This window comes from Sinocyclocheilus anshuiensis, unplaced genomic scaffold (assembly GCF_001515605.1).
Source record: "Sinocyclocheilus anshuiensis isolate Anshui unplaced genomic scaffold, SAMN03320099.WGS_v1.1 scaffold1120, whole genome shotgun sequence".
In the NCBI taxonomy this organism is placed as follows: domain Eukaryota; kingdom Metazoa; phylum Chordata; class Actinopteri; order Cypriniformes; family Cyprinidae; genus Sinocyclocheilus; species Sinocyclocheilus anshuiensis.
Window position 1 is genome coordinate 412,716 of NW_015551069.1, and position 23,365 is coordinate 436,080.

The 23,365-nt window shown below is 39.4% G+C and overlaps 1 protein-coding gene across 1 annotated transcript in view; it reads right to left on the minus strand.

Annotated features, from left to right (window-relative positions):
- Positions 1 to 594: 594 nt before the first annotated feature.
- Positions 595 to 23,365, minus strand: part of LOC107662174 (coagulation factor VIII-like) — a 30,496-nt gene continuing 7,725 nt past the window's right edge. The window contains exons 10-25 of the mRNA XM_016452091.1: positions 18,002 to 18,219; positions 17,192 to 17,342; positions 16,830 to 17,039; positions 14,307 to 15,402; positions 12,777 to 12,942; positions 11,529 to 11,771; positions 10,686 to 10,914; positions 9,986 to 10,168; positions 8,564 to 8,680; positions 8,369 to 8,440; positions 7,548 to 7,633; positions 6,779 to 6,940; positions 5,551 to 5,695; positions 3,684 to 3,832; positions 1,990 to 2,172; positions 595 to 1,516 (exon numbers count right to left, since the gene is read on the minus strand). Of these exons, the coding sequence (XP_016307577.1) occupies positions 1,361 to 1,516; positions 1,990 to 2,172; positions 3,684 to 3,832; positions 5,551 to 5,695; positions 6,779 to 6,940; positions 7,548 to 7,633; positions 8,369 to 8,440; positions 8,564 to 8,680; positions 9,986 to 10,168; positions 10,686 to 10,914; positions 11,529 to 11,771; positions 12,777 to 12,942; positions 14,307 to 15,402; positions 16,830 to 17,039; positions 17,192 to 17,342; positions 18,002 to 18,219 (3,566 nt within the window). The 3' untranslated portion in view covers positions 595 to 1,360. The remainder of the gene's footprint in view (positions 1,517 to 1,989; positions 2,173 to 3,683; positions 3,833 to 5,550; positions 5,696 to 6,778; positions 6,941 to 7,547; positions 7,634 to 8,368; positions 8,441 to 8,563; positions 8,681 to 9,985; positions 10,169 to 10,685; positions 10,915 to 11,528; positions 11,772 to 12,776; positions 12,943 to 14,306; positions 15,403 to 16,829; positions 17,040 to 17,191; positions 17,343 to 18,001; positions 18,220 to 23,365) is intronic.

Here is a 23,365-nt window from a genome sequence, read left to right on the forward strand (position 1 = left end):
GCGGATTCCGTAGTTATTCCAGTCCAGAATATACAAACATCTAATAACCAAACAAACAATCTTCTGTGAGTTTTAATATGCAAGGGTACATTTATTAGAAAAATAGATATTGGTAGTTTATTTCCTATAATAATAATTATAATGTCTCAAAAGCAGACAGTAAAATGAGCAGAGTACTGATCAGAACACTTAGAACATACAAACAACCAGATTCAAAACACATAAATCATCATATCACATGACAAAAACCTGTTCTAGAGATAAACCTATGTAGTGCTTATGTGGGCTCTGTCCAAAGCCAAAGTGAGCTGCCTGCCTAGACAGCATTTTAAGGCATCATAGGCAGTCTCCCAGCTGACAAGTGCACAAAACCACTCTAAAATCACCAGACCGGCCTAGCAGATCAGTCACATACTATGATGCAAACATATAGTTTGGAACAGAGCCGTGTGGTTTTTAGACGTTTAGAACAATAAACCACATTTCATTAATCTGCATCGCCAGTAATTTCACACATTTTATAGAGACTTTGTGTGTGCGTGTGCATAAATGTGCATGTTTTGATGAAGAAGCAGATATTATAGTCATAAATAATAATAAGAATGCTGTATGCCAGGTGTTGAAAACCGATTCACTGACTTTTACTGGCAAAACACCAAAAGGGAAGAAAACAGTCTGTGAAAGAATAATATTTGTCAAAGAAACACAAAGCACAAAGACGCTGGGAAAATCAAGGCATTTTCATAGTCTTTTTATTTCCACAATTAAACATTAAATATTTGAAAAAAATAATAATCTCCCTCCTGTTTCACAGTGCAAAATACAAAAGTACAGCATATGGCGGATTCCGTAGTTATTCCAGTCCAGAATATACAAACATCTAATAACCAAACAAACAATCTTCTGTGAGTTTTAATATGCAAGGGTACATTTATTAGAAAAATAGATATTGGTAGTTTATTTCCTATAATAATAATTATAATGTCTCAAAAGCAGACAGTAAAATGAGCAGAGTACTGATCAGAACACTTAGAACATACAAACAACCAGATTCAAAACACATAAATCATCATATCACATGACAAAAACCTGTTCTAGAGATAAACCTATGTAGTGCTTATGTGGGCTCTGTCCAAAGCCAAAGTGAGCTGCCTGCCTAGACAGCATTTTAAGGCATCATAGGCAGTCTCCCAGCTGACAAGTGCACAAAACCACTCTAAAATCACCAGACCGGCCTAGCAGATCAGTCACATACTATGATGCAAACATATAGTTTGGAACAGAGCCGTGTGGTTTTTAGACGTTTAGACAAAGTCAAAAACTGTGTCTTTCAACCACAATGGATCGATCTCACTTTCTCTCAAAGGGTTGGTTGAGTGTCACAGCCCAAAAACTCCAGCCGCAGGGCAATATCGTTGACCCAGCCTTTCGGGTGAATCTGTATAAAGCGAGCGAACAGGGGAGGATCAAACACGTTCAGCGCCTCTTCATCATACTCGCTGTTTCCCTCAAAGATCTACATCAGGATGAAAAAGAAACAAAACACCATAGACATGAATGGGTGACTCCCATCAAGAACATGTGCAGGTCATATTTCACCCCAAAATCAAAAGAAAGAAAGAAAGAATCATATTGATTATATTTGATTCTTATGATAAAATTAAACCTATCTTAGGGCTATCACATTTTTTTGCCTAATGTACTTAATTGGCAGTTAATTTGGTCTCCAGCCAATCCTTCATTAATTTTCTTATTTTCTTATGTACATAAAAATGCACATACATTTGAATTTTGTGGGGAAATGTGCTTAATTATCAAGAAAATAATGCCCTAATGCAAAAAAAAAAAAAAAAAAAAACTTAATTAAACCTTTACTTCCTTTAAGGAAAAATTAAGTTTTGTTATTTTTGAGTGAAATACAACTTGGACTTGTTTTTCGTGAGGCAAAATCTGTTCGGTATCATTCAATACACACAAATATAGCAGTACCTTTTCACTGTCTGTGCCCTGCTCCTTCACACTGGACCATTTGTGACCATCATTGCTAATAGAGACGGTAAATTCAGTGACTATCATTGGTTTCAGGACAGATCGGGCCCCCTGTGTGACCACCCCGGTCACTCTCTTCACAGAGAGAAAGTCCACCTGTAACCACTCATGAGGGTTATTAGTCTGCAGAACCAGAGAAGAAGCGAGGGGAGACAGAAGGAGACAAAATATAATATGATCAGTTTAACAATTTTTTTACACCCATGTGCAGAATGAATGTGGATAAATCTACCAACAAATGGATAATTTTTCTTACAACGTCCTCATGACTTATAATTTCTAAGCATATTGTTTAAAAAAAATGACACTTCACCTTTAAAGGGGGGGTACAATGCTGTTTCATGCATTCAGAGTTGTTTACACTGTTAAAGAGTTGGATTCTCATGCTAAGCATCGACAAAGTTCAAAAAACAATTTGGACGTATGACACAGTACTTCTGTGCCCAAAATCTTACTTCCGGGTTCATACAAGTTTCTGAGAGTTTTTTTCGATCGTGGCTCTTCATGACGTAGACGAGGGTGGAACTCCTTATATGGGCATTTCTCCCGGAAGCGTAGTTTGTGGACCAGTGTTGCCAAATCCGCGATTGCCGCCGGTTGTTTTTAATGTCAGCAGGTTGAAGCGACCCCAATAATGTGATATTTAGGCCCTGGAATGTGAATTGTACCAGGAGAACCCCGCCAAAAATTGTTTTATTTTACCCTCCGAACGCGATTTTTACTGGGGGACCCCCTCGAAAGCAATTGGGCTATTTTCAGGCTAGTTTTGAGTAGTAATTGGGCGGGTTTTGTAGCGAAAACCTGGCAACCCTGCACCAGACAGAGCTGTCAGCGATTCTTCCTATTGTGAAGTCATGGAGTGCATAACCTCCTGTCGTGTCCGACGAGTTTGAAAAGCATGCAGTGTGAACTCGGCATAAGTGAAACTGCATCAAATCTCTGTTTTGTTGGCATTCGGCGCCCAAGTGCTCGTCACTCTTTAGCTCCGCCCACGGCGCGCCTCCAGGAGCTCAGCTTTTTCCGGAGAGAATCGTAAAGCTGTATCTTTCTTTTATAAATATGATAAAACTAAAGACTTTTTGGAGATATGAAGAATGCAGTACTATTCTATAGGTAGTCAAGATTAACATGAGATTGGGTTAAACTGTGTGTGTTATGCCCCCTTTAAAAAGCACTGATTTCTGCAGGTATAAATTGAAAGTTATTGTGCAGAACAGAATTCCATGTGGAAAGGAGCTGTGCTCTAAATCACTCTAATTAACTCGTAAATCCACCTGACTGACAGCGCTTGGCTCTCTGCAGCTCAAAGAGGAAGTAGAAAGAGCGATAGAGAGAGTGAGACAATGGAGGGATCGCCTCACTTTCACACTGACAGACAGGATAGAGGAAACACTCTCACAATGGGCTTATAAAACACACAGTGTAGGAAGAAAATTAACTTTCACTCTCTCTAAGAACAACATACAGTGATTGAATAGATAGACAGACAGACAGGTAGACAGATGGAGGGACGGATAGATAGACAGATGGAGGGACAGACAGATAGATAGATAGATAGATAGATAGATAGACAGACAGACAGACAGACAGATAGATAGATAGATAGATAGATAGATAGATAGATAGATAGATACCTTGGGTCTCCATGCATTTGCTCGCCCCTCCTGGTGGAGTCTAGCGAGGTCGGGACTCCAGGACAGTAACCACTTGTTTAAGAACGAGGAGGCACTGATGCTGCTGCTGGGAATCAACCTGCGCTCCATTCCCAGCGGCATAGAACAACCTGACAAACACACAAACAAACATGCTTTTATCTGTTTGAAGCAGTGATTTTACTACCATTTTTCCATTTTTATTTTAATTTTCATTAACGCTTTAGTAATTTTGTTGTGCATTTTGTCCTTTTTTATTTATATATATTTTTTTACAACTTTTTTCTTAAAATATATTATCACAAAAAAGTGTCAGGCTTAAACTAAAAGACATGTACTCTCCAGTAACAGTGATTTAGATTTTTTTTTCTCAAGTAAAGTCTGACTCAAATAGAGTATGATGTACTATGTCAACATATTTATGTATATGTACATTTTTGTATATCAAAGCCAGATAGCTTGCTACTCATTTAATGTGCAAAGAGGTTAGCCAGTACTAAATAATGCATACAAGTCTTAAAGGACAAATGTAGTTCAGTTTTGCTTATTTTAGTACATCAAGTTGAAATAAATCAAAAAGGGAAATACTGCCTTGCCAAATATTAAGATAGATAAAATAAGTAGACAAAATAAGTTGGAAAAAATATTTGATAACAATTCTCACTATTAACTAGTTGCTTATTAGCTTGACTATAATTAACATATTGGCTGTTTATTAGTATTACAAAGCACATATCCTGCATGACCGTATTCTACATCCCTAATCCTACCCAATACCTAAACTTAACAACCACCTTACTAACTATTAATAAGCAGCAAATTAGGAGTTTATTGAGACAAAAGTCGAAGTTCATGGTTTGTTAATAGCGGGAATTGGACCTTAAACTACAGCCTGACCAAATATTTATATAAATTATATGTAATAAGTTAACGTTTTTGATATTTCATTTATCGTTTATTTCAAATAAAACCATTTTTCTTATGGTTTTAGTTTTAGTTAACTATAACCCTGGTTTGAAGAACATATTAGCCTGAAAAACATCTATACTGCAAGGGACTTGTTTAGGAGAAGTGTATCTAAATGTGCAGAAATATGTATTATTCAGCTCTCTCAATTAAAAGAAACTTTTCGACTCAAACTTTGGTAACACTTTATTTCGATAGTCCACTTTAGACATTCTATTAACAGTAAGTAACTTTGCAACTACATGTCAACTAGCAGTTAGTAGAGTATTAGTAGACTGTCTGCTTAATATCTTCTAACACTTTCTTTGTCAACTTATTCTACTAACCCTAAACCTACCCTAACCCTACCCTTACTCTGAGAGTTAGTAGACATGTAGTTGCAAATTAATGAGAATTAGTTGACATGTAGTTGACATGTAGTTACAAAGTTACTTATAGTTAGTAGAATGTCTAAAGTGGACTATCGAAATAAAGTGTAACCCAAACTTTTCTCAGATAATGAAGCTTTGGACATTGCCATTGATGCCTGAATGAGAAAAGGCGTTGAAAATCAAGAGAGTAAACAGGGAATGCTGTAGTTAGAAAGCTTTGAAACTTGAATGAAAGTAGAAAGTTGATCTTTCTGATGCTACAGCAGGATGACAGATGCTCATGAACTAACAAAAACATCCAGAGCTTTCAGATTTTCATTTTTAAATCGCTACATACTGATAAAAATGGCATACAAAGGCAAAGAAGAAATGTGCTTTGCAAAGACCTACAGAGTCTTGTCATTTGAATAGTGTTGATGCAGTGTTCGGATTTCCTTTTCTTTAGCGTCTTTTTCTTTTCCTTCAGTTTTTCATTAGAAAGTGCTGTAATCAATCAGTGTGTGTTCACTCACTATTAAGGTCACATCCCAGCAGCTCAATCCTCAGTGTGGGCTGCTTCTGAAAAGTCAGTGGGTGAATTCGGATGTAGCGACCCACAATGGGTGGAGAAAACAAGTTCTCCTTTATTCTGGAACCGTCCATGTTTCCATTGAAGGTCTGATAACAAGAAAACAGATGTGAATAATACCGAAAGTATAAAAGATACAAAAATAGTCACATTTGTAATTAGGATAGCACTTTTTTAGAAATGGAAGCAAATCAGTTTCACTGGAAAAATTATTTGTAGAAGTGAGTTTCATCATGTGTTTCTTAAGATTGCGATGTTTAATGGGCAAAAGATTATATTTAATGGGTGGAGGGTTTGTAGCCGCTTAGAATATGATTATCACAAAAAAAAAACGTGATAGGGATTATCTTGGACATTTCTAGAAGACTGAATAAGAGCCTTATATAATATGTTAACATATTTATGTATATCTATATTTATGTATATGAACGCCAGAGATGTTTTTACTTATTTAAAATGCAAAGACATAAGGCAATCTTAAATTATGTTTCATTTATAAGTCCTAAAGGACAAATGTCATAAAAACAATTTCCAGATCACTTTTCACCCTCAAAACAACACCCTCTTTGTATATCATATACAAACAGAAATGTAAAGATCTTAACAGCAACCAGTCAAAATAAAATTTTGGTTTAACTTGAAGAAACTGTGAAAGAAATGCATTACTTAATGCAACGATAGTAGTACTACTTCTAATAATAAAATTATTATTAAAACATTATTTACCATTATTTATTTATTTAACATTAAATACACAACACAGTATTTCTGTAAAAAAGCAAGAAAGAAAATAATAAATTATTCTTTTAATAAAATCAATTAGAGATGATTTTGATTATTAATATTTAATGAAACCATTCAAATGAAATCCAGAAATTGGTAAAAAATACTGAATTTGAGGGGGAAAAAACATATTTCATAGGGCCTTAAAATTGTGATTTTTGATATTAAAAAAAAAATTTGCTGTTAAATTGTATTGTTAAAAGATACAGAGGTAAAAAAGGGTGAGGGTGGAAATGGTCATTATGCTAACACTAAATAACAGTGAAAGAAATATTTACTAACATTATAAGAGTACTTCGGGGAGGAAAAAAGTAAAATGCTACAAAAAGCACACAGTATGGCCTATTTAAATCAGTTAAGTTTAGAGAAATTCAGATGTTGGTACTGACGTAAGATGACTTGGTACTGTTTCCTCGGTAGGTAGTCCAGTTCTCCTGGTCGATGCTGTAACTGACGGTGTACAGGATAGTGAAATACTCGCTCAAACCCATCGAGGTCTTTGCACCCTGAGTCCGAATGCCATGAAGAAGCATGGGCCTCAGCAGATCCACCTAACACAACACACAGAGTAACAAAGAGAATAGATATGGAAAGTTATCTCATTCTGTTTTTTAACAATGAATTTGTGCTTATTTACTAAAACAATTTAAAACAATGGAATAGCAAGTTGTGCATTGCTAAAAATAACATCCGCAAAAAAAAAAAAAAAAATGTTAATTAGTTTTCAGTGTTAAGATTACGATTTTATAAATGCCCAGAACTTTCCCAGGCTTTTCCAGGAAACCCACCATCATATGAACCCTGCTAAAAATAGTGAATTGTTTTATGTCCTACACCTTTTCTACTATTCCACTATTGAAGCAAAGGTTAAATAAAATCTTCTGCGCAAACCTATTTATAGTATTTAAAAGTATTTCCCACTTTGTCTTGCTGACAGTGAAAGTGTAATGTGTCATGACTTGCTGACTGTGGTGCAAAGAGTCACTATTGTCTGTGACACATTGTGAGATATGAGCCACAAATGAATCATAATGTGTTATTTTTAACTTTAAATATGAGCCATTATGGTCCATGACCGGGAAAGCATTTAACACAGAGTTCCTTAAAAATCAGCCAAAGGACAGCATGTTACGTCTGCAAACAAAAGATTTATTTTACCTGGAGCCAGGAGTCTGTGCCGCTGCCCATCCAGGCATTAATAGAGCCAGATAACTCAAGTCTGGCTAAACTTGGCTTCCAGTCACCTGCAGAGAAATGGGATTTCAACAGTTCAATAAATGTGGAAATATTTGATTAATAACACTAGATTTTGTGGCCAAAGTCAAAAGAGCCCTATGGATTTTCTATGGGATTTGCACCGGTTTTATCATTGCATTATTATAAAACTAAACCTATAGTTTTTTCATTATTTGAAATAAAATCAAACACAAAATGACAAAACACAACAAAATGAGTAATGTTTTAATAAAATTAAAGTAAAAACAAAATTTAAAAATAAAATCTTTTTTCTTTTTTTTTTGTTTGCTATTGCAAATCAGCATATTAGAATGATTTCTGAAGGATTATGTGACATTGAAGACTAAAGTAATGGCTGCTAAAAATTCTGCTCTGCCACGACAGGAATAAATGACATTTTAACATATATTAAACTTAAAAACAGCTCTTTTGGTGAGCATGAGACTTTTTTCGTAAAAGAAAAGAATCTTCCTGATCCCAAACTTTTGAATGGTGTAAACTTGATTTAAAGATGAGATGTCAGGCATAAAAGTGATGTCCTCCATTATTTCAAAACTATATGCTTAAACAATTAAGAAGCCTGGAGTAATGTTGCTGAAAATTCAGCTTTTTTTTTTTTTTTAGCTTACTGAAATAGAAAAATGAAAGTAAAAACAGAATATAAAAATAAAATCTAATTCAACATAATAACAAAAACTATAATAGTATATCAATGATACTACAAAAATATCCCTGTCTCTTACCAGAGTGGTCAGAGGCTGTTATTTGTTTGTTGTCAATCCATCCCGACTGCATTCCCAATGGCTGAATGCATCCTTTAAAACAAAATCGGTCAGTTTCAGGTGCCCTCTAACTATTAGTAACTCAAAACATGACTGCAGGATGCCAAGAAAGGTCTGTGACAATCTCCCATAGAGGAAGAGAGTTAAAGCTCTTACGTGGGTTGTAGACCAGCAACTTGGCCCTCATGCCTGCCATCTGATGTTCTCCTATAGTGCACTCTATTAACCAGGTGCCTACGATGGCTGGCCTCATCTCCACCGTCCCAAAAACCCCTGCCAAATGAGACAGAATTATCGTTATACACTGCCGGCCAAAAGTTTGGAATAATTAAAATTTTTAAATGTTGTTGAAAGATTGTATGATGTTTTCCAGTTGAACAGTTTTGCTTAAAATGTAATTGCCTCCCCTTTTCACGTCTAATCCCTATTAACAGTGTTTACTGGAATGTTTCTGAAGTAGGTAAATACAGTATTTGTATTGTTATCTGTCAAAATAATGGAAATCATTCTGAAATATTATCACGCAACATCATTTTTGATTAAGGCAACATATGTTACATTACACAGACGTTTTGTTTAAAACATCTAAAATATTGCTGTGGAAATAATCAAGATTTTGGGGGTTTTCGTTGGATTAGAATAATGTTACATCATTGTACCCAGTATTTGAGGATGCTTGTTATCGCATTCATAGAGCACATTTGTTTACAATTTAACAGAAGTTACTCCCATAATTTGTGCAAAGCAAATAAGAAAAAGGTGGATAATGTTACAGAAGGTTTTTGTTCTTGTGAAATTTCTGTTCATCAAAGAATCCTGAAAACATATATCACAAAAATATTAAACAGCAAAAACCATTTTTAACATTAATAATACAAATTATGGTAACACTTTACTTGAAGGGGTGTGCATAAGACTGACATGACACCTTCATAATCATGACATGACACATGTCATGAATATGAAGGAGGTTTTATGCATGTTTATGACAACTGTCATTAAGTGCCATTCGCTCAGTTATGTCATTTTTAATGCAAATATGACATTATTTGACCTAACCCTAACCTAACCCTACCCCTACCCTTACCCCTAACCATAGCCCATAACAAAGACATCTCAAACAATGTCATCTTTGCATTAAAAATGACATAACTGAGCGAATGACACTTAATGACAGTTGTCATAAACATGCATAAAAAACTTTCATATTCATGACATGTGTCATGTCATGATTATGAAGGTGTCATGTCATGATTATGCACACCCCTTCAAGTAAAGTGTAACCAAAATTATTAATAATTGAGTAGAAAATCAGCAGAATGATTTCTGAAGGATCATGTAACACTGAAGACTGGAATAATGATGCTAAAAAATTCAGCTTTGCATCACAGAAATTAATTACATTTTATTAAAATAGAAAACTTTTTTAGTTTTAATATTATTTTAATAATATTTTACATTACAGTTTTTACTGTATTTTTTATTAAAAAGGGAGAGCATAAGAGGCTTCTTTCAAAAATATTTTAGAATATATATATATGTGAAAGTGAAAGGTTTGAGTATTTGTTTATAGTTTACCGGGATAGAGATTGAAAACTCCCATACGGTGTTCCTGATCTTTTCCGACTCCAAACGGCAGTCCGTGGAAGTGTATGGCGTGAAACTCGCCTTGACTCCCAACGTTGAGGAGGTGCCAGCGAGCCGTCCGGTACTGTTCAACTATCAGGCCAGGAAGCGTCTCTGACACATAGCCATTAATAGCTACAAGAATCAAGAAATACAACACAATAATTATGGCTATTATTACATTTCCTAATATGCCAAGGTCATAGGTTCAGTTCACAGGTAATGCGCAAACTAAAAAAAAATGTATACCTTGAATGCATTGTAAGTTGTTTTGGATAAAATCAGCAACCAAATGCATAAATCTAAATATAGATGTGTTGCCCTGAGTCAATGAATTTCCAAATAGTTTGTTTGTATTTAGAAAAACTGGGTGTTTGGAACATTGGCAATTAGCTAAATTAGTTCAGCATGTTACATTATACGTCCTGTTTCTTGTACTAAGGAAAAGTAATAGAAAAGTGTTTGTGTGTGTGATTTAACCACCAAATTACATAAGTAACATAATAACAAGCACAAACACTCATGTGTCTGTTTGGTGTTATTAGCGTTGTCATAGAAACAAATCTTTTTTGAAACAAAGAACATAAACAGATCCGACTGGTTGTCTCATAAGAGATGAATGCAGTGTTAATCATAAATTATGAAAATGTACCCGCAAACTTGTTGCTCATCTCGAACCATGGGTCATCTACTTTGGCCTGGCAGGGAGGGGTGCAAAACTTCCTGGTGTTGTAGTCGAGGTACCAGCTCTTTCTTTCATCAAAGGTGGTGAAGAGAAGGAAGAAATCCATCACGTCGGGCTGAAGCAAGTCGCGTGGACGAAGGATACCAGGACGACATATCAGCACCGGACCGATTAGACCAGAGTTTATGTCCTTCTCCTGTTGAATGCAGGAGGAATACAGAAGTTATTTAAGTTTACATTTATATGTTTGGCAGACGCTTTTATCCAAAGCGACTTGCATTGCATTTAAGCCATACTGTACATTTTATCAGTTCATCAATACTCTGGGAATTTTTTTGTTGAGCGTCATTTGATCAGGCTTTTATGGTTCATATGTAGTGAGAATATGGAGTTCATACTCTCAAATTGATTTTTCTAAAAAATTATGCATTGAAAATCAAGTAAACCTAAATCCAGTAAGTGCTCATCATGAAATGTTGAAAAATACATTTACACTTACGTTTACTTTATAAAAATCAGATTTCACAGCAAACACACATGAACCATGACCTGAAGGTGACCTGATGTTTTTACAATTATACTAAAGGCCTTTTACTTGCTAAAAAAGTATAAACTATCAATCAGATGACAAAGTGCATGTAGTAGATTGTGTGCAACAGGTTTTTCAGCAAAGTTTTGATCATTTAGAGGGCTTAGAAATTTGTATATCAAATATGATACAGGAGGCTTTATAGGATTAAAGACAACATGAAAACGTAAAATTTTTGTGCTTCAACCTGATTTTGATTCATGTGTTGCACATTGAATTACCATGTTAACATCGGAGTAGTATGCTCCAGCCTTGCAGTCAAACTCTGACACTGAGGGACCTTGTCGTCTGGAGATTCTCCAGTTGTAAACCCTCTCCTCCCCTGGAGGAACTGGATCACCTGGTACTTGTTCGGCCTTGGTGCCTTCTGGGCCCGTTCCAGGGCTAAAACTCCCCTGCGTCTTATCGTACACCCCATGCAAGTGGAAAGAGTACGGTCTGGATGCCAGGTTCTTGAAAACCACCTTGTGGGAAAAGAAATGCACGAAATTAGCGTGTGCAATGGCAAAGAGGTGGTCACATTTATACATTCAGCAGATGCTTTTATACAAAGCGACTTACAATAGAGCAGCATAAGCAATTCATCACAGAGCCAATAATATTTGTAGTATGCAATGTCACATTTATTAGAATGTTAGATTAGGAAGTTAGTAGGAGGTTTGGAGGCTACATTAGTGAAATTTCCTCAAAATTTCAAGGACAGTTTTCTGTTGTCAATGATGTAGCAACGTATGAAGCACAGCTCACACAGAAGTCACTTTTAAACAGCTTTGTTTTGGTCAGTGCAACATAACCAGCTTGAACCCGTTGCGATCTGCGTGGAAAAATCTTTTGTCTTAACTTGAATTCAATCATGACAGCTCTCGGAAGATTTTAGCATGGTGATGGATATGACAATGTTAATGTATTTGGTCTTGGTGGAATAGATCTGCTACGCTGCTGCTGCTGAATTGCTGCTTCTGTTGGTTATTGCTGTAGTTGTAGATTATTGCTGCTGCAAGCAAGTACAGGAATTTGCTACTGCCAATGCATACGGCGATACGGTACCATGAGTATTTAAGACATACTGCTGCTGCACAAATAGCATATAAAATAACCTGTAGCAGATCTATACAGGTGGAGCTGGAGAAGGTGGAGGGTTTCAGAGAAACTCTGAAAGCGCGCTGCAGGAATCTCAAGTGAATGCTAGCCAGCCATATAAATGCAAGGCAGTAAGCTGATTGGCTGCATATGCAGCATGAACCAATCAGCTTGTGCCAACTCTCTGAATATCATCGGTTAAGTTAACAACCCATCGCCTGTGCCATCTAGAGTTTCATGACTGAACTATATATTTTCTATTGAAACGACTGGATTTCGCCAATGAAAATTCATCCAAATAACAGTAAATGTGATTGCACCTTAAGAGTGCAATATTCAATTAAATTAAAAGGCTCCTTTTAATAGTTCCTATTAATGAAGAAACTTACAGTAAGAACATCATTGATTTCTGCCTTCAACACAGGACCCATAATGCCGAGGTGCTCGTCCAGTTCTCCTCGTTTGATTGGATGCTTGAAATCTCTGTCCTGATAGGCTCTGAAAACCACTTTTTTATAGGCTGGGAAATATTTTCTCATTCCCCTCCCCATGTCCCTGTGAGCACATGAAATATTTAGTGCAAGTACAATTGACCAAGCCTTTAAGGCTGGTTTTAGGCTTAATTTGAAAAGCAATAATATTAATATCCTGATCTAAAACAGCATTGCATTGTGACATTTTTTTTTGACAAATAAGGATTTAGGATTGTTTTTCTGCTCTCGAGACTAAAACAAACTATTTACAAACATCTAAATAGATTTGATTCAATCAGACATCACCAAAAATGAGATTTTATAAAATCTGTAACATTAATATATATAATTTCATATTATATTTGTGTGATTAGAAATATTTGAGAATTGTCTGCTAAAATGAAAAAAAATGTGGTTATGACGTTTCTATGAAAAATAAGGATTTTAAGGCATTTTTGCTCTTCAGGCTATAACTAACTAACTGTATACAACTAAACAACTAACCTAAATGAATCTGATTCAGTCCGACACCACCAAGAATTTGATTTTATACAATATCTTATATTCTTTTGGTGCTAGCGTTAAAATTATGCAATTCCTTACAATTGCATATTCGCCAACTGGATTCTATTTCCCAGTTTAAAACTCAGATTAAAACATATTTGTTTAGAACAGCTTTTAGTGATTTGATTGTTTAATTAAAGTTTAAGTTTGTGTTTACTATTTGTGTTCTCTTTATGTTATTTGTATTTCAGTGTTTTTGCTGTAAGGTGTCCTTGAGTGAATTGAAAGGCACTTATAAATTAAAGGTATCATTATTATTATTATTTAAAGGGGTCATATGATGTTGCTGAAAAGAACATTATTTTGTGTATTTGGTGTAATGCAATGTGTTTATGCGGTTTAAGGTTAAAAAAACACATTATTTTCCAACATACTGTACATTATTGTTTCTCCTCTATACCCCGCCTTTCTGAAACGCGTCGATTTCTACAAAGCTCATTGGTCTGAAAAGCGAGGTGTGCTCTGATTGGCCAGCTATCCAGTGCGTTGTGATTGGCCGAATACCTCAAGCGTGTGACGGAAATTTTACACCGCTTACCATATTGTGATGCCCTGTCCGGCCGGAGCGATGATTCAAAAACATGAAAACCCATTATAAACGAGGCATTTGTTGCATCCAGTGGGGACATAATTACAGGTTATAATGACTTATACTGTCTTTTTACGCATTGTGTTGCATATCTCTTTGGTTTTGAGACTTTAGTCTTTGCAACTTTAGGGATCTTATCTATTCACGAACAGCTTGTAACACTCCAAAGAGAAAGGAAAACTTGAAATCGCATCATATGACACCTTTAAGACTTGAAACATTAGAAATTATTTAGAATTGTCCACTAAAATTACCAAAAATATGTTTGTGGCTCATCAGAATGTTTTTTTTACCTTGGTTTGATGAGTTGAGCTGGTTTATTGATCCCATAATCCCACATGATTTCCTCTGCTGCGATATAGTAACTTCTGAACCTTGATTCCGTGGACCTAATGCCGACATTATCTTCAACATGATGCTCCAAACCGAGAACACTTCCTTCATCGCCATAATCATCATAGTCACTTGCCAGTGATTTCCTGCCATAGGTCTGGTTATCTGATGAATTTGACACTGGCTCCAAAACTGATTCCAAATCTGGTTGGAACTTCTTTGGATCTTTGTAGTCATAGCTATGAAGATTCAAACTTTCCTCCATATTATCCTGCTTTAGACCAGAACTTCCAGAGTCTTTCAGAACTTCATTGTTGCTCTGAACTTTCGCATCCACTTTGTTTATTTTGTCTTTGCTGACGCTCCACAACTCCCTTCGATTCCTCACTTTCTCTGATTTCTCTTCCGTAGAGTTGTTTAGAAGTTGGTGGTTCAACAGGTTTTTATCTTTAAAAAGTAATTTTCGAAATAGGTCATTTGTTGGATGAGTTTTATTGTCATCATCTTCATTCAACTGTATGTTTGCAATGTTCATATTTTGATGTTCTCCTGTTAATGCCTTGTTTTCTGCTGTATTTGATGTGACTGTAGGATCAATCACATTTGGCCTTCTTCTGTAAGGCTCAGATTCATGGTGGGACCTTTTTTGACGTTCCAATGAATTTCCGCTCATCTCCCCGTCCAGTTGATCCAAAATATCCTGTGGAATACCGCCCTGTGATAGCACATCCAGATCGTTTTCCCGCTTTATGGGAATATATCTTATCTCACACACACGAGTTCTGTTTTGTCTCTCTGTGTCTGAGCTCATGTTTTCTCGCCCAATCGCAGAGTCTGTCACAGTTCTGTTTCGGCACACGCGAACAGCGATAGTGCGGTCCTTTTCCATTGTGCCTCGTGGAATCGGGAAATTCTGTTCAATGAATTCATTTAATTCGTCATCGTAGTCTTCATTGTCCACCACAGGTAGGACTCTTTCACAGTTAACAACCGTGTAGCGAACACTCATGCCTCGCTGTTTCAGAGACGGGTCAAATGCGCTGACCTCCCATTCACCTACAAAGTTCAAATATCAAACTTATGAACATGGTATCAAAACAGGTTCGTGGTTTAATTATGAATGATAATCTTCATAATCTTTCATTGATAACTTGATCCGCCCTAAACAGCATTTTTTTTTTCAATATATACAATATATATTCTTTCAGTGCAGCTTTACATTAATAAACAGAAAAAATTACTTAATATGGCAGAATTCATCAATTTACGAAAAATGTAATTTAAACTGTAAAGCAGCTCTGCAGAAGGTTATAGTGTCCATTTCAGTTCAATTTAGTTCACTGTGGATTTAGTTCAGTTCAATAACTGTCAAAGTGCATCAATTAATAAACAAGTTCTATTCAGCTATAAGCTGCTCTACAAAAGGAAATTACAAAAGGAATATTTTTTTTCTATAATTAGTTTTTATATTTTCCTTTTTAATTTTAATTTTACTTTACGTTTTATTAATTTAGATGTTTTTTTAAAATACACTACCGGTCAAAGGTTTGGAATATAATAGAAGTCTATTCTCACTAACACTGCATTTATTTGATCATGAATACAGTAAAGACATTAATATTGTGAAATTTTACAAAAGTATTATATTAAAGGGGTCATATGGGGTCATATGATGCGATTTCAAGTTTTCATTTCTCTTTGGACTGTTACAAGCTGTTTGTGAATAGATAAGATCCCTAAAGTTGCAAATATTAAAGTCTCAAACCCAAAGAGATATTCTTTATAAAAGTTAAGACTCGTCCACGCCATCGTTTAAACACACCCACACGTCTACGTCACTGTGTGGGAAGATTTGCATAACACCACCCAAATGTTCACGCAAAGAAGGCGTAACTTTATTGTTGCTGCCACCACCGCCGCCATGTTGTGAAGACGCTGTGTGTTTCGTTGTGAAAGCGAAACTACTTTGTTTGGCCTTCCAAAAGAGGACACGACTAGAAATCAGTGGTTAAGTTGTATTTACAACACTGTTCCAAAATCGACGCGTTTCAGAAAGGCGGGGCATAGAGGAGAAAAAATAATGCACAGTATGTGGAAAATACTGTGTTTTTTGAACCTTAAACCGCATAAACACATTTCATTACACCAAATACACAAAATAATGTTCTTTTTAGCAACGTCATATGACCCCTTTAACTTTTGACCGGCAGTGTATGTCTATGTAGTTTTTATTAATTATTATTTGAGTTTTAGTTTTAGTTATTTTAGTAATTCAACTCAAACTAAACGAGAACTATAGGAAATAACACAACATCTTTAACAAATAACTCAAATAATTTTTAATATATTTTATTTTATTTCAGGTCATGCTTATTTTGTTTTTAACGGTTTTAATTTTAGTTTTATTTAATGATAATAACCCTTCATCAAGCCTTCTTAGTTTTCAAAGCATCCGCTCCAGCCAATATCTTTATTACTCTTACCTAGCATCTCCACTTCACTGGTGACTGTCTCTCCAGTCATTGGGAAGAGTGTGAGGACAGTGCCATATGTTTTATCCCTCTCAAACGTGTTTCCTGTGAAGTAGACTGACAGGAAGTTGTTTTGCATGCCAATGCTTGCCACATGCCAGAGTATGACATCGCCAACACACATCCTGAATTGTAGGTGGTTGAACATAAACCCGTTAACAGCTGAAACACAGACAGAAACTCAAATAAAAAAGTGATCTGCAATTTAACTCATGGAAAATAGAGATCAATCCAGTTTTTAAGTAATACAAATACCCAAAGCAATCCCAGGTTATTCAATAATTTACATCCAGAGACTAAAAATCAACACCCACTGTGCATGACATTAGAATTGTAGAAATCTGGATCATTGCGGTCAATCTTAGTTGGATCTTCACTGTTTTTTTTCATGTTCTCCTCAAAGTACCAGCTTCTGTTTTCATCAAACACAGTGAACAAGAGCTTCTTCTCTTTATCTGAAGTTACCTGTGAAAACATATTATTAATAATTTCCATCCATTCATCCATCTATCCATCAGATAAACCAACATACTGTAGGCTCAATGGAAAGGAGTGCCTCTACCTACATTTTTGCATAAAACTATACCTACATGCATGCAATTCACTGCAGTTTCCACCTGAAATGTATACTGTGGGCAGTAAAACAAGTTTTATTCTTTTTCATACAAATTATGATTAAGGGGCAGATTATTTAGTAATAAAGACGTATTTCCTTGCACAATACTATGTTATGACCTCAAACACTTTTACCATATTGATTCATTTGTAAACTAATACATTTTCATGTTTACATCACATAGCCAGCTCAATATGTATGGCTTGTCTGCAATAGTAAACTTGCTTGGTAGTGCACCCGGTACAGCAATGCACTTGTGATGCGAAGTCCCGTGAAACACGAGTCACGGCAAATAAGCTTAAAGACTTAAAGAAGCAAGCTAAAATTACATGGTTTATTCAGCAAATGTGTTTTTTGCATTTAACATTCGATTTTAGCACCATTTACTAGACATTACACTTTCTAAGTGCCGTGAAAGGTGCAATTTTTGCAGAAATGTCGCTACAAGCACATTTTTCCAGTCAGTCTGGGTAGAAACAAACAGATCTACATCAGAGTCCTTTCTCACCACTCTGCCTCTTTTGTCCAGAGATTGGGATTTGCAGATGATAAGGGGTCCCACCAGCCCAGATGCCACATCCCGGATGGGATCCACCATACTCTGGTATAAGCGCGTGAGGCATCGTGGGTCAGCTTCTGTGGGTCCATCTTCAGCTGTCAGTTTCCAGAGGTACATCATTATCTCACCTGGGGGAACGGCCAAAGAACGAAGGTCCACTGGTTTGTCTTCAACCCACAAAGAAAGTAAAATCAGTTAAATTCATTAAAAGTTAGTTTGCATCCAGCTGACTAGAATAACTTGATACCAGGGTTATTAGCATTAACTAAAACTAAAATCATAAAAAAAATTATTACTAAAATAAAATAAATGTCAAATGAAATAAATTAACGTAAACTTCTATTTAAGCTAACCATGAAGTACTAAAATAACTAAAACTGAAATAAAAATTAATAAGAACTATATAGACAGAAAAAACTAATAAAAATGAGTAATAAAAAAACAACAAAATTACTAAATACTAACAAATATTACAAAATTACTAATAAGTACTACACCCCATTGTGTTTCTCATTGTTAGGTAATGCACTAACTAATGTTAACTAATGGGACCTTATTGTAAAGTGTTGCCTATTTTTTGTATGACACTAAACTGCATAACTGTCTGTTGTCTCAGGCAAATGGTTTTACATTTATGCATTTAGCAAATGCTTTTAAAGATTTTTTACATAGCTGTGCTGCTGTGTGTATAAAAACATTCCCTTTCGATACTACACTTGCACTGCGTCTTGCTAGACCCTTTTTTCTCCTGAACTAAAGCCTTTTCATTCACGCAGTGAAACTGCACAGCCACTGGTCCATGCAGTGTAAAACGAACCAATGGCTAGGCAGCGGAGCTGCACGAGCCTATGGCGACGAAGGCCGCCAAAGCCAGCCAAAGCCCGCCAAAGCCCGCCAGAATGGGTGGGGCATCTGGCTATATAAGCAGGCATTCGCCACAGGATTCTCAGATTTTTTCTCCGTCAGCGACGACTCTACGTCTTCAAGCTGATCCGAAGCCGCTCGCCGTTGACACGCCTTCGCAGCTGTAATCGGGACCTCTCAGCACGGCTGACCTGCTTCTCCACCGCTCCAGCGATGCAGAAGTTCCGGTCCGTTTCCCCTGCCGCCATTCGGCGATATTAAAATAACTTCTAAAAGAGCAAATTGGCGTTGTTGCAAATGCCACGCCATTACTGCGGTTCGTGTGGGTCTCCCCTGCACGCCGATGACGGACACACGGAGTGCGTTTCCTGCTTGGGGAAATCCCATGCGGAAGCTGCACTCACGGGAACTGATTGTTCTCACTGCGAGAACTTCAGTCTCGCCTCTCTTCGCTAGCGAACCACTTTCTTTTCAGAGAGCGTCTCCGCCCCTCGCGCCCCTCCCGTTTTCTTCCTCCCAGGGACCTGTGAGGAAAAAACAGCGGGGCAGAGGGGTCGAGCAACCGGCTGCGAGCGAGCCTACGTCAGCCCAGATCCCGCGTGCCTCACTCTCGCCCCAGAGAGAGTATTCCCCCGTCCTTTTCTCCCGGTCTGATCAGCGTCCCTCTGCTGGTGCGAGCGACCTGATCTCATCTGGGGGAAGTGAGGACGAGCTGCTTGATGACAGCATGTCACTGGCAGCATCGGATGCAGAGGAGCTGTTGGGCTCGGTGAATGACCCCACCCCCTCGCCATCGTCCGCGTCCAGTGCCACCAAAGACGGGATGGATGCCGAGCTTCTCCGTATCCTCTCCAAAGAGGTTGAAGAGCTGGGATAGAGTGGTCTCCGCCAGAGGAGCCCTCTCGCAGCCGTCTGGATGAGTGGTTCCTGCCGGGGCGCCGCCAGGCCCCTCGTCAGCGTTCCTCTCCATTTTTCCCGGAGGTCCATGACGAGCTCACCAGATCGTGGCGCACTCCCTACTCCGCCCGCCTCCATACTGCTTCTTCATCCGCCCTCACTTCTATCGACGGCGCTGAAGAAAAAGGGTACGATAAGCCACCTGCCCTAGATGAGTCAGTGGCCGCGCATCTCTGCCCGCCCACAGCTATCAGCTGGAGAGCAAAGGCCGCTCACCCATCCAAGCCGTGTAGGACCACTTCAGCTCTCGCTGGACGCGCCTAAACTTCAGCTGGACAGGCGACTTCGGCGCTTCATTCAATGACGGTCCTCCAGGTCTTCCAGGCCAAAATCCTCGCATCCTCCGATGAGTCTGGCCTGGACCCCGTGACCCTCAGGGATCTGAGGAGTGCAACTGACCTGGCTCTGCGCGCCACCAAGATCACCGCCCAGGCAATCGGGAGATCGATGGCCAGCCTTGTGGTGCTTGAACGCCATTTTTGGCTGACGCTGACAAAGATTAAGGACGCGGATAAGATCCCCTTCCTCGATGCTCCAGTCTCTCCCAAAGGTCTTTTCGGCCCGGCGGTCAAAGGATTCGCTGAGCGCTTCACGGAGGCACAGAAATCGTCCCAGGCTATGCGACATTTCCTGCCTAAGCGCTCCAGCTCTGCTGCTGCCTCTGCTCACCCTAAGTCTGCGCCGACTCAGCAGCCCGCAAAACCATCACCTGCCGCCCCCGCTGTTCAGCCCGCTAAAGCGCTGCAGACGCGGGGACGCTCTCGCTCAGCCAAACTAATCTGCGAGACAGGAAGAGGACGGAGTCAGACCTCGCTACGGCCGGACCGCCCCTCAAGCAACCTCTCTTAGACCTCTTGACACCCCGTTCAACTCCTGGTACAGAGGGAAATGTGTTTTGTGCAAACAAATGGGTCCATTCATGCGCCCAAGCATTCAACCGCTGTGGTAGCGGAAAAAATAAAACACAAACATTTTCAAAAAGAGAGCAAACTATCCTGCGCTCACAGGTGATGAATTTGCTGGCAAAAGGAGCTGTGGAAATGGTTCCTCCAGCCCAGAGAGAGTCAGGCTTCTACAGCCATTACTTCCTCATCCCCAAAAGAGATGGTGGCCTTTGGCCCATCCCTGATCTCAGACACCTGAATCATGCCCTCATGAAGAGGTCGTTCAGGATGATTACACTGAAACAGATCCTCGCGCAAATTCGCTCGGGAGACTGGTTCTTTTCTCTGGACCTGAAGGATGCATATTTTCACATCCAGATAGCCCTCCGTCACAGGCGATTCTTGAGATTCGCCTTCGAGGGAGTGGCTTATCAATACACAATCTTTCCCTTTGGGCTGTCCCTGGCCCCCCGCACTTTTACAAAGTGCATGGACGTGGCTCTCTCCCCTCTGAGACAGATGGGAATCCGCATTCTCAATTACCTCGACGACTGGCTCGTTCTGGCCCAGTCAGAGGCAGAATTAATATCACACAGGACCCTCCTCCTCAGCCACCTGGAGTGCCTGGGACTCAGGGTCAATTTTGACAAAAGCTCATTGCTTCCCAGCCAACGAAAGGCAGTTCATCATTGAATTCAGTGATGTCATCATCCAGCTCAGTTCAGTTTAAATAGTATCTGTGCAATCAAGTCTACGATATCGCTGGAAATGAAGTGTCCCCAACTAAGCAAGCCAGAGGCGACAGCGGCAAGGAAACGCGCTGTGCGAGGGCATACCGACTTTCGCCCACTGGTCGAAGGCGGAAAAGGGCTTCTACGTCAACTGCCTGGAAATGCTAGCAGTATGTCAAGCTTGTCAGTTCTTCCTGCCAGTCCTAAAGGGGCACCATGTGCTAATCCGATTGGACAACATGTCTGTGGTATCCTACATAAATCACCAGGGAGGCCTCTCCTCGAAGCGTCTCTTCATTCTGGTAGAGCGCTTCTTAGAATGGGCTCGACGGGAACCTTCGAGCCTCCCAGAGCGAGTCTTAAACACAATTTCGGAGGCTAGCGCTCCGTCTACGAGACGCCTTTACGCCTTAAAGTGGTCTTTTTTCTCCGCTTGGTGTCTAAACCGCGGCAAAGACCCCCTCACTTCCGAATTGGCAGAGGTGTTGTCATTTCTACAAGAGCTGCTGGATAAGGATCGTTCCCCATCCACGTTCAAAGTCTATGTGGCGGCTATAGCAGCCTCTCATGTCCCTATTGAGGGTCAATCGGTGGGCAGAAATAGCGCGGTCATCCGCTTCCTGAAGGGTGCAAGGAGGCGGAATCCAAACCTGCGCTCGCTGAGGGCAGCGCATATACCAGGCAAATTGAACCAGGGAGCAGACATGTTTTCAAGGAGCAATGTCCCCTCAGGGGAGTGGACGCTCCATCCGCAGACGGTTCAGAGGATCTGGGAGATCTTCGGCAAGGCCAAGGTGGACCTCTTCGCCTCAGAAGACAACTCTCACTGCCCAATTTATTTCTCAAGGACCAGGGACGCGTTGGCCCACGATTGGCCCAACCTCCTTTTTTATGCTTTTCCCCTGATTGCTCTGATCCCACAGGCAATCAGGCGAGTGAGGGAACAAAAACACAAGGTTCTCCTGGTGGCCCGCCTTTGGATGAACCAGCTGTGGCTATCAGAGCTAACTCAGCTATTGATAGCGGCCCCTTGGCCTGTTCCGCTGAGACAGGATCTCCTCTCTCAAGCGAACGGGACAATATAGCATCCTCGGCCCGACCTATGGGCCCTGCACATCTGGCCGCTCGACGGGAGCCTTCGAGCCTCCCAGAGCGAGTCTTAAACACAATTTCGGAGGCTAGAGCTCCATCTACGAGACGCCTCTACGCCTTAAGGTGGTCTTTTTTCTCCGCTTGGTGTCTAAATCGCGGCAAAGACCCTCATACTTCTGATTTGACAGAGGTGTTGTCATTTCTGCAAGAGCTGTTGGATAAGGGACGTTCCCCATCCACGCTCAAAGTCTATGTGGCGGCTATAGAGGCCTCTCATGCCCCAATAGCTGTTGGATAAGGGACGTTCCCCATCCACGCTCAAAGTCTATGTGGCGGCTATAGCGGCCTCTCATGCCCCAATTGAGGGCCAATCCGTGGGCAGAAACAGCGTAATCATCTGCTTCCTAAGGGGTGCCAGGCTGAATCCACCTCGTCCCCCTACCGTCCCTTCATGGGATCTGTCCACTGTGCTGAGGACCCTGAAGGGCCCCGCTTTCGAGCCGCTGCAGTCTGCCAACATTCAGTCGCTATCGCTGAAGACTGCTCTGCTTCTAGCACTGGCATCAGTAAAGCGAATAGGGGACCTCTCCGCGCTTCCTCCAACTGAAGAGGACAGAGAGCTATCTGCCCCGTCAAAGCTCTGAGAATCTATATTGAGCGTTCCGCCCCCTATAGGTGGTCGGAACAACTCTTTGTCAGCTTCGGTAACTGCACCAAAGGGCTTCCGGTTACGAAGCAAAGACTCTCTAGATGGATAGTAGACTCCATCTCGCTAGCGTACTCTT